General features: G+C 37.4%; 1 protein-coding gene across 1 annotated transcript in view; it reads left to right on the plus strand.

The window, feature by feature from the left end:
• Positions 1–15020, plus strand: part of LOC127633798 (vesicle-fusing ATPase-like) — a 35834-nt gene extending 20814 nt beyond the window's left edge. Inside the window, exons 13-22 of the mRNA XM_052113114.1 lie at positions 948–1043; positions 1505–1661; positions 1741–1874; positions 1988–2054; positions 6543–6622; positions 7872–8006; positions 9069–9182; positions 12344–12399; positions 12493–12536; positions 13504–15020. Coding sequence (XP_051969074.1) covers positions 948–1043; positions 1505–1661; positions 1741–1874; positions 1988–2054; positions 6543–6622; positions 7872–8006; positions 9069–9182; positions 12344–12399; positions 12493–12523 — 870 coding nt within the window. The 3' untranslated portion in view covers positions 12524–12536; positions 13504–15020. The remainder of the gene's footprint in view (positions 1–947; positions 1044–1504; positions 1662–1740; positions 1875–1987; positions 2055–6542; positions 6623–7871; positions 8007–9068; positions 9183–12343; positions 12400–12492; positions 12537–13503) is intronic.
• Positions 15021–15107: the final 87 nt, after the last annotated feature.

Here is a 15107-nt window from a genome sequence, read left to right on the forward strand (position 1 = left end):
TCATTTTGATGCACTGAACTTTTTATTTACTATAGCTTTTACTATGACTTGAATCAATACATAAATGAAATAATGTTCAGTTATTAGCTTTCATTTACCTTGGAGGAAATATAGGCGTCGTTGCAGATGTTATATGTTAATTTATCTATGGCTGCTGTCGCATCATCCAGGTGGATGCTGCACACTGTTGGTGGTTGAGGAGAGTCCCTCTATACTATGCATATCACTTTGCGTGCCTAGAAAAGCGCTATATAAATATAATAAGAAAATAAAATTGGGAATGAGGGCTGACGCGTTTTAATTCATAGCATGCTCTTCTCTGGATTTATTTAAAGATTGTTATAAAATAAGAAAGAAAAACACTGCAGGTATCTTCTCTGGGTAACTCGTATTACAAATGACCCAGCAACAATTGAATTATTTTGACAAAATACAGCTTAAAAGTACTCACACACATTACTCCCATAGGTTGTCATTGGAAAATAGCAAGCACATGTCAGAGTAATGGAGGCAGTGCAACAGTTGTTAAGAGAGGATTGGTCAGAAGCGTTTTTAAGGCGGGGCTTAGCGAATGGTCAATTGCACCCAGATGCGATAATTCTGACAAATCCTAAATAAATTAAGTAATGCTTTTTATTATTGTTATTTTAAAAATAATCATATTTTTTCTTTTAGGGGTAGGGTTTTGGTCTGCTGTAATTCTAATTAGTTTTCAATAAAAAATACATGTCTGGTATGGTATGTCCTCATTTAGATAGCTAGGTAAGTGTGTCTGTAAATGGCACAGCCCACACACCCCCATATTTGATGGTGTTGACACATAATGACGGGAGCTTATACAGGTGTAATAGGTCTCTCTCTCTCTTCTGCCCTCTCTGTCTTGGCCTTCTTCTAGACCTTTCTTCTTGATTAAGTGGATGAATCTTTGTATATTTTTGCTCTTGTAGGCCAATACAAAGGTAGAGGTTGACACAGAAAAGGCTCAGACTCTGCAGGTCAGCAGGAGTGACTTCTTGGCCTCTCTGAATAATGACATCAAGCCTGTAAGTTCACTCTCCATTTTTGAAATTATACTTTTCCATAATCAAAAAATATCTCCAAATCCACCACTGAGACTGAAAAACATCTCATGTTGCCAGACGTGACTATTGACGTGAAGTCTGATACACATTGTTGATTATTCTGGCAAAGAACTGCCTACTTAAAAGGTGGCCATCTGACCAACATAAATTACTGGCATATCCTTCCTTGAATAAGCAATCTTTGCAGCAGCCTGGTACCTGGACTTTGTCTTCTGACAGAGTCGGGAACCTGTGCAGCCTGACTCATGAAATTACATAGAAGCCAAACAATCAGAGTGGAGTTTGCAATTTTTATATGCTCTTGACACTACATAAAAGCAACTGTTATATAGAGAAGTTATTATGCAGTATCTCTCTGCCCGCATTCTGCTGAATATTGAATATTTAATGTAGTAACCTTGTGTTTTCTTCTTTCTGTGCAGGCCTTTGGTTCTAATCAAGAGGATTACTGCAGTTATATCATGAACGGCATTGTCAAATGGAGCAATGCTGTGTCTGACATACTGGGAGACGGAGAACTTCTGGTACAACAGACCAAGAACAGTGAACGCACACCACTAGTAACTGTGCTCTTGGAAGGCAAGGCTCACACATATACAGTACACAAAATAGTTGAGAGAATAACATTCCACCTTAATGCGGCAATCTGATATGACAGGGCCTCCTCACAGTGGTAAGACCGCACTGGCGGCTAAGATCGCAGAAGACTCCCAGTTCCCCTTCATCAAGATCTGCTCACCAGACAAAATGATCGGCTTTGCAGAAAATGCCAAGTGTCAGGCCATCAAGAAGGTAGAAATCTTGTTGCTGCAGTTTAGAAATGAAGAGATCTGTGTGTGTTGAAAGCAGCTGTCTGTTACAGTCGCTGGCCTTTAATAGTGGGTTAATGGTTTACATCTTTCCAGGTATTTGAGGATGCTTACAAGTCCCAGCTAAGCTGTGTGGTGGTGGATGATATAGAGCGTCTGCTAGGTGAGTCCTTCCTCATTACACAAAAACAAAGCACTGTGAACATGGAACTCTTGTGTGCTTTAACAGCACAAGTTTTTACATTCAACAGTTGTCAGATTCGTCAAGCACCTAAACTGAAATGCTTGCGGTAGTTGTGATGTAGTTGTACTGTTAACCACCAAACTTTTCTGCTCATAAAGGGAAATTGCTATTTGCAAAATCAATAAGAAATTCCAAAGGGAACCCATGGTAAGCTAGCCTTCTATTTTGGCCTACAAATTGATGTCATGACAGAATAGGTCTATAAGGTAACAAGACTCATAACAACATAGATGTTCTGCAGTTGTTACTTTCTCCCATTTCATTGATTATTTATAGGGATTCAGAAGGGCCTTATCTCCTCTTGTGTACGTTTTTTTTTCTCCAATGATTTTATTTGAAATAACAGCATTATTATTTATATATATATATATATATATATTATACAGTGCTGTGGAAAAGGTATTTGCCCCATCCTGATTTCTTCTGTTTTTGTGTATATCTCATACAAAATTGTTTCAAACATTCAAACAAAATCTAACATAAAACAAAGGCAATCTGAGTAAAGAATTTTTAAATGATAATGTTATTTATTGAAGCAAAAAAGTTATCCAATACCAACTGGGCCTGTGTGAAAAGTATTTGCCCCCATTAGTTACTAAATCCCCAAATCTATGAAACTGCATTCATAATGGGGTTCAGCTGGACTAGACACACCCAGGCCTGATTATTGTCAGCACTGTTCAATAAAATCAAAACCTAAATATAACTTTTTCAGCAGCATGAAGTGGCTAAAAGATCTCACCCAGTAGCATACTATGCCAAGGTTGAACAAAATTCCAGAAATTATGAGGACAAAGTTGATTGAAATACTTCTGGGAAGTGTTACAAAGCTATTTCAACTCCAAAGAACCAAAGTGAGAGCCATTATCTCCAAATGGAGAAAACTTAGCACAGTAGTGAACCTTCCCAGAAGTGTCTGACCGTACAAAATTCCACCAAGAGTACAGCGACAACACATCCAGGAAGTCACAAAAAAGCCAAGGACAATATCCAAGGAACTGCAGGCCTCTCGCATCAATAAAGGTCACTGTTCATGAATCCAATATCAGAAAGACACTGGCCAAAAATACCATCCATGGAAGTATGGCAAGGAGAAAATCACTGCTAACCCAGAAGAACATTAAGGCTCATCTGAATTATCCAAAACACACCTTGATGATTCTCAAAACATTTGAGAGAATGTTCTGTGGACTGATCAGTCGAAAGTGGAACTGATCGGTCCTGTTACATCTGGCGTAATTCAAACACAGAATTCCACAAAAAGGACATCAAACCTACGGTCAAGCATGGTGGTGGTAGTGTAATGGTGTGGGGATGCTTTGCTGCTTCATGACCAGGGTGACTTACAATAATTGAGGGAAACATGAATTTTGCTCTCTACCAGAAAATCCTAAAGGAGAATTGTCCAGTCATCAGTCCGTGAGTTGAAGCTCAAGCACAACAGGATTTATACAGCAAAACAATGATCCATAGCATAGGAGTAAGTACACCTCTGAATGGCTCAAAAGAAGTAAAATTTAAGATTTAAGTGGCCTAGTTAGAGTCCTGACTTGAACCTGATTGAGGTGCTGTGGCAGGACCTTAATTGGGCAGTTCGTGCTCGAAAACCCTCCAATGTGGCTGAACTAAAGCAGTTCCGCAAAGAACAGTGGGCCAAAGTTCCACCACAGCATTGTGAAAGACTGATCTACAATTATAGGAAGTGTTTGGTTGCAGTTGTTTTGCTAAAGGTGGCATAACCAGCTTTTAAGTTTAAGGGGGCAGTTCGTTTTTCAAATGGGTGATATAGGTGTTTGATACATTTTTGCTTCAATATAAAAATATATGTATTTGAAATCTGTATTTTGTGTTTACTTAGGTTGCCTTTGTTTTATGTTATATCTCGTTCAGGACTATATACTGTACACACACACACACACACACACAACAGTTGACAAAATATATATATATACATATACATACACTGGCGGCCAAAGTTTGGAATAATGAACAGATTTTGCTTTTATGGAAAGAAATTGGTACTTTTATTCAATAAAGTGGCATTAACTGATCACAATGTATAGTCAGGACATTAATAATGTGCAGAATTACTATTACACTGAAAGAAATGTCAGAACTTCTTAAACTACTTCAAAGAGTTCTCATCAAAAAATCCTCCACGTGCAGCAATGACAGCTTTGCAGATCCTTGACATTCTAGCTGTCAGTTTGTCCAGATACTCAGGTGACATTTCACCCCACACTTCCTGTAGCACTTGCCATAGATGTGGCTGTCTTATCTGGCACTTCTCACACACCTTACAGTCTATCTGATCCCACAAAAGCTCAATGGGGATAAGATCATAACACTCTTTTCCAGTTATCTGTAGTTTCTTTGCCCACTCTAAACTTTTATTTGAGATTTTCTGTTTCAAAAGTGGCTTTTTCTTTGCAATTCTTCCCATAAGCCTTCGCCTCTGAGTCTTTACTGTTGTACATGAAACTGGTGTTGAGCAGGTAGAATTAAATGAAGCTGTCAGCTGAGGACATGTGAGGCGTCTATTTCTCAAACGAGAGACTCTGATGTACTTATCTTCTTGTTTAGTTGTACATCTGGTCTTCCACATCTCTTTCTGTCCTTGTTAGAGCCAGTTATTCTTTGTCTTTGTAGACTGTAGTGTACACCTTTTTATGAAATCTTCAGTTTTTTTGCCAATTTCAAGCATTGTATATCCTTCATTCCTAAAAACAATGATTGACTGGTTTCTAGAGAAAGCCTTATTTTTATTTATTTATTTTTTGCCATTTTTGACCTAATATTGACCTTAAGAAATGTCAGTCTATTGCGTACTGTGGCAACTCAAAAACAAAGACAAAGACAATGTTAAGCTTCATGTAATGAATCATATAGCTTTCAACTGTGTTTGATATAATGGCAAGTGATTTCCTAGTATCAAATTAGCAATATAGCATGATTACTCAAGGATAAGGTGTTTGAGTGATGGCTGCTGGAAATGGGGTCTTTCTAGATTTGATCAAAAATGACTTTTTTCAAATAGTGATGTGTTGTTTTTTTACATCAGTAATGTCCTGACTATACTTTGTGATCAGTCGAATGCCACCTTTGTTGTTCACGTTTTGGTGAATTTAATTCACGCTTTGGTGAATTATAGTACCAATTTCCTCCCGAAACAGCAAAATCTGTACATTATTCTGAACTTTTGGCCGCCTGTGTGTGTATGTGTGTGTGTGTGTGTGTGTATGTATGTGTGTATATATATATATATATATATATACATATACATATATATATATACATATACATATATACACACACACAAAGTCAGAAGTTTAAAAACACTTTGGTTGAAGTCATTAAAACAAACAAAAAATGTAAACACTTCACATTAATATTAGAAAAGTATAGTTTTGGCAAGTCGTTTAGGACAATGTAAAGTACATGAGTTATTTTTCCAACAATTGTTTACAGATAGATTGTTTCATATTTAACTGACTATATCTCAAATCCAGTGGATCAGAAGTTTACATACACTAAGTTAACTGTGCCTTTAAGCGGCTTGGAATATTCCATAAAATGATGTCAAGTCTTTAGATATTTAGCCATTAGCTTCTGATAGGAGGTGTACTGAATTGGAAGTGTACCTTTGGATGTATTTTAAGGCCTAGCTTCAAACTCAGTGCCCCTTTGCTTGACAACATGGGAAAATCAAAAGAAATCAGCCAAGACCTCAGAAAAAAATTGTGCATCTCCACATGTCTGGTTCATCCTTGGGAGCAATTTTCAAATGCCTGAAGGCACCACGATCATCTGTACAAACAATATTACGCAAGTATAAATACAATGGGACCACGCAGCCATCATACCACTCAAGAAGGAGATGCATTCTGTCTCCTAGAGATGTACAAAGTTTGGTGCGAAAAGTGCAAATCAATCCCAGAGCAACAGCAAAGTACCTTATGAAGATGCTGTAGGAAACAGGTACACAAGTATCTATATCCACAGTAAAATGAGTCCTATATCGACATAACCTGAAAGGCTGCTCTGCAAGGAAGAAGCCATTGCTCCACAACCACCATAAAAAAGCTAGACTGCCTTCTAACCAACTTGCCAAAACTATAGTTTGCTAATATTAAATCTGTAGAGTTGTGAAAAAATTATGAGTTTTAATGACTTAAACCTAGTGTATGTAAACTTCTGACTTCAACTATATATATATATATATATTGTTTTACATATACTCCATATAAAATTTTTATTTATATATTTGTATTTTATTTCAACATTATTATTATTAAATGTAATGCCCGATTGTTGTTTGTCCACATACCGAACACACCACATGCTTACCCAAAAGTCTGTCTATCCTCTCTTCATGGGTTTTAATGTCTCTGTTTCTCCTCTTCCCAGATTTTGTTCCTATTGGTCCACGGTTCTCTAACCTGGTGCTGCAGGCTCTGCTGGTGTTATTGAAGAAACCTCCTCCTCGGGTGAGAACCCATCCATACACAACATGCTGTATTACTGGCATTTACAGACAGGGAGCAGCACCTCCTCTTTACCAGAAAATTCAAGACACCCTCTGACAGCTTAGGAGAAGCTGACTGCATATTTTATTCTCAGACTTTTAGACAAAGTTTTAGTCTTTTAGGCAAGATATTGTTAGTTTATGGCTTCAATTTACAATTTATTAGAGGCTTTTGTATCACTATTGCGAATGTTCATAATTATTTAAAACCCCGAACCGTAAGTATTAAATTTGGTGCAGAACTTAACTCGCACATTTCTTCTGCAGATATGAATGATACCTCAAATCATGCAGCGTGAGAGATGTACTATTGCTTTTCTAAGCACTTAAGATTTATGACTTTCAGACTTCAGATTTAATAAAACTGTTAAAAAAGCCCTATAGATTTACATTAAAGAACACCAAAATATCATAGAGATAGAGGGTTAGGCTTTTTTAACTTTGGCCACTAAGCAACCATACAACCAGCAACCATCTAGCAACATGCTAAAAACTACTCCGAACATCCTAGGAACCTCATAGCAACACCCTGGCAACCACTCACAAAACAATTTAGCTATTATGTTTTATCTACACTTATAATATGGGCAGTGATATGCTATTGCTGGAGTAGCTTTTTTCTAGTGTACAGTACTGTTGTGTAGGCCTTGTATTTAATGAGATGGAGTCAGTGAGTGTGGATGTCAGGCAGGAATAGGTGTTGTGCTTGTTTGTAAGGTGTTTTGAATAGCCAAGGGTCTGTTTCTCTAGATTAGGGCTGTATAGAGCAGCACTCAGCAGGGAGTCGGTTCTTGGGTGAATCGATAGAATGGGTTTGTGAGAGAGCTGGGATCTGGCAGGCCAGCAGCCTGTGTGGCACCTCATCTGCATGCACTAGCCTAGACTTGGCGCCACAGGGGGGCGACCCATAAACTTTTCTGCTTGCTGGGGCCTCTGGGAATGGCCCACCTCTTTGCCCCACCCTAGATAGACTCCATCACATGGCTGTAGTAGCACAATCACGCAAGTTCTTTAATGAGGGTGGTTTGACCTAAAGTGTGAAAATAGTAAATGGTGATGTCTTGGCTGAAGAAATGTCTTAAACAATGATTATACTCACCTGGTATCACAATAAGTTGGTTGTTGTGTATGAAAGTAATCAAAGTCATTTCTACACAAATGTACTTGTTATAATACAGAGAGACAATATGTTTGTGTTGTTTACATCACAGGGTCGTAAGTTGCTGATTCTCGGCACAACAAGCAGGAAAGATGTTCTCCAGGAAATGGGCATGTTGGACACTTTCAGTACTACAATCCACATCCCCAACATCTCAAGAGGAGAACATCTCATGGAGGCTCTGGAGGTATAAAAGGAGCTAGATCTAGAAACCCAGCAAGACATAAATAGATATATGATATATGCTGGTTTGGTAACAGTGATTTTGCCAAGTAAGGGGCTGTTCAGTCCAGACACGCTCTTGCAGATAGACACAGCACAAAACATCTAACAGAACACTGGTGTCTAGTGATGTGCTTTTAAAATAACATTCTATTTTACATGACACTGTATGTAAAAAAACATGGCGCTCCTTCATGAGATGAAAAACGCTGGCATGTTTCAAAGGTCAAAAGACATCCATCTAGTGCATTTGCATAGAAAAATAATGGAAAATTGCGCATGCAGACACAATTTTTGTGTGTGTGAACGGCCATTAAGATCTGTTTCTGAATCAACACCCTTGTTGCTCCTGGAACAACATTCCTATCAAACAATCAGATTTCAAGATTAAGATTGTACACCAATTTTTCAAATTCCCATTTCACTCTTATTTTAGGGGTAGTTCATGGCTAGGATTAGTGATAGGGTTCGGATTATGACCCCATTTTCAACTTGTATTATGATGCGTATTTGGTGATCGGATCACATGTAGTCAGCGCTAAATACAGGTGTAAATTGGGTCTAAAATGTTTTGTGCTCGGATCACAAAAACCACAGACGAATGTGGTCAAAAACATATATGATCGCATCATATTTGATGTGTCAATTGCAATCCATCCTGAATGTGTCCAATCGGAAAAGTGTATGTGCCTCTTCTCCAAATCCGATCGCATGTGGTCACAGGAGATGCATTTAATTGACCAGGTGAAAAGTGATGTGTCTCACCTGATCACATGTGATCGGATCACCCGAGATCTTAATACCAGGGGTCTAAGATTCATTGACAAGTGTGTTGAGAGCTATATAATATTTTTATCCATAAACACATCTCACTTGGCAAAATCACAGTGACTGGTTTGGTCTCCAGGGGCTGAGAAAATCATTCTAGAAGAAAACAAAGGAGAAAACTCAAAGGAGTGTAAACTGCTTAGTTGTCTATCAGAATCAAATCATAGTCTTTGATTGTCTCTTCTGTTGTGTTTTGTAGCTTCTTGGGGGTTTCCAGGACAAAGAACGAGCAATTATTGCAAGAGAGGTGAAAGGACAAGCCGTGTGGTTGGGCATTAAGAAGCTTCAGATGCTTATCGAGATGTCACTGCAGGTGAGAGACAGAAAGACCTCTTTACCCTGCTCTCTGTCTAGACGAGTCTTTGAGTCACAGCTCTCCTGCTAAATCATTTGTGGTTGGAGTTCCTGATAGTAATTCAGCTATTATATTGCATCATAATGAAAGCAAGCCCCTCCAGATATGCCTTCTCCAGAATTAATCTCTCGACACACAAGCTAACAGCACTGCGGTCCTCATCTGCACATACTTTGGCTCGTACGCATCACTGCTGGTGTACGTGACCTGCGTCTGTAGTTTATTGAAGCCTTCCCCTGTTCTTAAAAAAATCCTGATATGAAGATAGCTGCACAAAGACATTTTCATACTAATAAATCAATTATTCTGAGTAAATTATAGGTACAGTATTAAAGGTGAAGTGTTTAATTTCCCTATAGCGCCTACAAATGAAATAGAAATAATTCTGTTTTCAAACAGATTTTCTGAATTTCTTCCTATGCTTGGCCAATCTGATGCTTGGCCAAACCTACCAATGCCATTGGTTGAACTATATTGCTGTGTTAGTCTGGCCATGACACTCAAACAAACAAAGCAATGTTTTGATAGTGCCAAATAGAGCTGTTGGAAAAAATCATTTCAGCGATGCATCGCGATTCATACGCAAACGATTCTGAATCGATTCTCAAAAGAATCAGAATCGATTCTGAGTTCAGTTTAAATCACGGCAGAGCAGTGGTGCACACACCAAAGACAGATGTGGAAACAAAGATGCAAGTTAAGTGCATACACTAAAGTCAAGTCCACAAACAAGACTGTTTGCAGACCAGCTGTATCAAACACACGACCATTTGTGCCCGAGTGAAACTACAATCCTGAAATTATTTCACAAACACACACACATAGCAATGGGAGAGTTTATTTGTGATAAGAAGCCAACAAACAACATGAAAGACAAGCTTGCACCAATAATTGCACTGATTTGCACACAACGGGGAAAACACAGAAGAAAATAATGACGAGGCAGCAGTTCGGGAGATGTTGGTGATTGTTTTCATTTATTTTATTTTATTAAATGCCTTTCTCTACTCTTATGCGCTCTCCATATCATTGGCTTTTGTCATTTCCTGTCACTTGTTTGTCATGACAGACGATAAAGGTTATATCTTCTACTCGCAGAGCAAACAGATAGAACAGTGCATACAGGACGCTTGATACATTTCTGAAGCAACAACCGTGCCATTTAAACCGCTTTACTATCACTTGTGCCGGTGAGGCGAGTAGAAGCTGACAACTGCTCTCTCATAGATGCACATATATCTCTCATCCTGGACCAGCAACTTCCATTTGTGCTTAAAAATGTAAATGAATAGCATGGCATAGATTAATTTTAAACAATAATGAAATACTTTTCAATGATTTACAATGCTTTAACAAAAATAGAAATAATAATATAATCAGTTGAAGTAATAGTATTTAGTGTGTTTTGATGGAGAACCAATATTTTCAATATAAGGTTCTAAAGAAACTGAAAAACTGAGATACTCTTTTAAACTATAGAAACATTTATTTAATCTTGTGGATGTTCCGTGTTTTGTTTACAGCTCATACTAAATTTAAAAGGTCAGTTTACGTAATGTGACTCATTCAGATTTTTAAAACAGCTGTTAAATAAAAAGCTGAAAGGGAAAAAATAGAGAGTAAAAACTACATTTTGAAGAAACTGAAAAAGAAAGATATTGAAGGACAAGATGCATCGTGATGCATCGAGAATAGTTTTATAATCGAATCGTTACACTTTGAATCGTAATCGAATTGTGAGGCCAGTGGAGATTCACACCTCTAGTGCCAAAGTGTTTAACTTTTCAAGGAGAGCAACATGCCAATTGATTATTTTAAGTTGACTCTTCAATCAAAATCGATTGAAGTTGCATATTAGACTGGATTTACAAGGTTTTTAACACACAGTAAATGACACACTTTGCATGTAATTTCTGCACCAATAACAGCACTAAACAGAATTTTTAAAAACAATAACTGTTTTTCCAAGTCTTTCCCCTATTTTCATTGTTCGGTCAAACAGGTAGTCAATGGAGTCAATGTTGTTATGTCCAGCCCAGTCGTGTTGCTTAAGCCAACAGTTTGCAATTCAGTTTGGTGTCGCTATTGGTACAGACCTGATGCCACTGTTTTATGTACTTTAAAAGAATATATTTATGTTGTTAAAAACGCATTCAATTGAGCAGTGGTTTTGAGACAGTCTTTTCCATCTTTGTTTCAGATCTATTATGCCTATTTAAAGCTCATTTTAGCATCAACAGTTTTTGGCTCCATTGTAAACCTGTGTTTTAGAAAATACGATTTTCATTGTTGGGTTAATTTCAGGCTATATATCTCAGTAGTGCACCATTGATTAGTGCTTTGTTTAATGCGAATTGTAATTGTGTTTGTTGGTTTTTCTTTTGTTTTTGTGGTGGTGTAATTGGAGTTGCAGCCATGTTTGTGCTGGATGCTGTGTAATTGGTGCGGTATGCAGTAATGTGGCAGCGCTGAGTGCTTCCCCATGAGAGGAATGAGACTGAGTCTGCTGGGACATGCTAAAAGCAGCACAGTGTTTTCCTCCCATTCCCTCTATTCTTTCAGTAGTTTCCACCTCTTTATCTGCCCCAGGCAATTAAAAAGATAAGTTATTGTATACACCTTCACTAATTTTCTCTCTCGTGTCTTCTCAGTGCTTTCCTCTAAAGGGCCTATTCTTAAGTCATGCTCTAGTCTATAAAGGAATATTAACTGCACAATTTAGAAAACAAAAAATGAACACCAATCAAAAGTAAGGTGTGTTCTAAGTAGTGTTCTTAATAGGATGGATACTTGGTTGTCTGTCAGTCTTCCTGCCCTTTGTGAACAGGTACCTGTTCTTTGTGACCTGATGGTTTTATTGCCAGTCTTGTCACTTCCCCTTCACGACAGCCATTTACTGCCGCCCCTCCACAGCTCCTTACAGACACACTCAGGGCCCCTCCGAGCCCTCCATGCTTTACATAGCTGACAAAGTTTTTGTCAGAACTTTCCAGAAAAGTGGACTGGATGTTGGGCTAAGTAACCAAAAATAGAATCTTCATCAGATCTCATTTAATTGTTTTTAATCTCTAATTTTCCCCTCTCCCCTGTGGGTATGTTTTTGTGTATTTATTTTGTAGATGCCTCTTGAATACAGAGTTAACAAGTTCTTGGCACTAATGAGAGAAGAAGGAGGGTAAGTTCATTTCTCGTTTGCCTAAAATAGATTTTTTTTCTCCTTAACCATATTAAATTTTTTTGTTAACATGTTGTTCATGTTATTCCCCAGACTTGATTCTAATAAACATCTGGCCATATAGTCTGGCAGTCCAGGTGAGTAACCTGGACTTCATCGAGCTTCATCAGCCTAATTAGGGGCCGGGTGTGCGGAATCACGACCCGGCCCCGCCCTCTGCCCTGCCACAGTCATATTAGTTAAATACACAGAAGTGAAATACATTGGGAATGGTATTTCATGTTTGCATTACATTTTGATTAGACATGTTTTATAAGCTATATAGATCAAGTTGCATTTATTTTAAGAAAATAGGTTAAAGGGATAATTCATCCAAAGATGAAAACTCTCCCATAATTTACTCTTTACCCTCATACCATCCCAGATGTGTAGGAATTTCTTTCTTCTGCAGAACACAAAGATTTGTAGAAAAATATCTCAGCTATGGATGTCCATACAATGCAAGTGAATGGTGACCATAAAGTCCTCATAAAAGTAATCCATAAAACACCAGTTGTTTAATCCACATCTTCTGAAGCAGTCCAATCAGTTTTGGGTGAGAAGACCAAAATATAACACCTTTTTCACTGTACTTCTTGCCATTTTAAGCTCTGAGCATGATCATGATATCAAGCTCAATTACTCTTCCTAGTACTTGATGCATGCGTAGAGCGATGATCGTGAATGAGATTGCTGGTGTTGATCTATAGTGAAAATGGAGTTATATTTGGTCTGTTCTCACCCAAAACCGATTGGACCGCTTCAGAAGACGTGGATTAAAACAATGTAGACTTTATATGCTTTTTGAAGATTCAGGTTTTGGTCACCATTCAGTTGCATTGTATGGATGTTTGTAGCTGAGATGTGTTCTGCAGAAGAAACTCATTCACCCATCTGAGATGGCATGAGGGTGAGTAAATTATCTATTCTTTTAAATAGGGTCAATTTTGTTTTTATGTCTTTGTGTTAGCTTTGTCATCTTTATCTGCCTTTAATATTACATTTATGTTTTAGCTACACTGTTTTATCAAGTTTCTGTTTCTTTTGTTGTCTCATGCCTTTCAGAAGGAGTCAGGAAAACAACGTGTGCACTTGAGAGAGAGAGAGCCAACCTGTCTGAATTATACCACTCTATTCCTCACTTTCTGCAACTGTATATTGTACTGCATGTTTTCATGGCAACTACATGACACTGCCTCTACCCTTTTCAACACTAGTTTCTTGATTCCTCAGTAGAAATGAACAAGTGTCAAGATGTCATTTGTATATTGCCTAGTTTTAGCGATTTAGCGAAGTTTGAGAAATAGTACATTCATGTAAATGAAGATCTTTAAGGTGTTTATAATTTATCATATTTATATGTATATACCGACATGAACCATTTCTATCAATGATGCCTTACTCCTAAAATCTTTCACATTGCCCTTAATGGCACAAGAAGTAGACATAGGTTGTCTACATCTTATGTTTGTTTCAGTACTCACTTCAGCAGTGCTGATTCTTTCTCTGACCAAATCTTCTGCTTGTTTATGTCTTTGTCGTTGTTGAATTATTCTCTTAGAAACAGTTGTGCTTGCCAATAGTAAAGATGGATGCTCACTGTTGTGCCTTTGCATGTGTAAGGTTTTGTTTTATGTTTTTATTGTTTTCTGACTAGAAGAGCACTTGTTTTGCAAATGAAAGGGAACAGTCCGTCCTTCCTAGGTCTCAGTAATTTCCATGTCAGGAACATAGTAAATTGTATATTAAGAGATGAAGCCTCTCGTCTTGGCCTAATGGGAGACGGACCCATTATTTGTGTCGGAGGCTTACAAATGGGGCGAGCTTTGAAATCATAGTGGCCTTAAGTATTGTGCACATGAAGTAAACCCCATGACCTACCTCCCCTCTGCCAATCTGCCAACAGTGCCAGGACAGTTCACATTGGCCTTGAAATCTCCTCTTCTTTCTCTTCTTTACCTCTCTCGCTTACACACATACACTGTTTGTAGCCCCCTCTTTTTCTCTGAACACTTAAGAAGAGCAATATCACTCCATTATGACTTTTACTGTTAAAATCTGTCCGAAACTAGTTTAGATGCAGAATTTGACTGACATCAATATTGCTGTTCCTTCTAACTAATCTCAGATGGCATATCACACACACAGAGTACTCATAAAATATATTTTACATGTAAAAACAGCACGCTAACAATAGCTTGCTATATTTGCTGTGTTTATATGGTATGTCTGTTTGGAATGAATTCTTTTTCATAAGAGAAATATGTGTAACACTTTACAATAAGGTTTCATTCATGAACATTAGTTAATGCATTAGGTATCATGAACAAACAATGAACAATTTTTATTTTTTTACAGCATTTATTAATCATTCCTTATATTTGTTAATAGAAATACAAATGTTCATTATTAGTTCAAAGTGCTTATTTTTTATTTTTTTTATTAAATTGTAATAATATATGTTGATATTAACATTAACTAAGATTAATAAATGCTGTAAAAGTATGGTTCATTGTTTATTCAGGTTGTTTACTAATATTAACAAATAGACCTGTACTGTAATGTGTTATCGAAATATGAATTATGTATTCAACAATTCCCCAATTAAATGAATTTAAGATGTCAATAAAGACTCAATTTACAAACAAAGAATCTGTAGTTGTTCTTTT

This window comes from Xyrauchen texanus, chromosome 40, assembly GCF_025860055.1.
Source record: "Xyrauchen texanus isolate HMW12.3.18 chromosome 40, RBS_HiC_50CHRs, whole genome shotgun sequence".
Lineage (NCBI taxonomy): Eukaryota > Metazoa > Chordata > Actinopteri > Cypriniformes > Catostomidae > Xyrauchen > Xyrauchen texanus.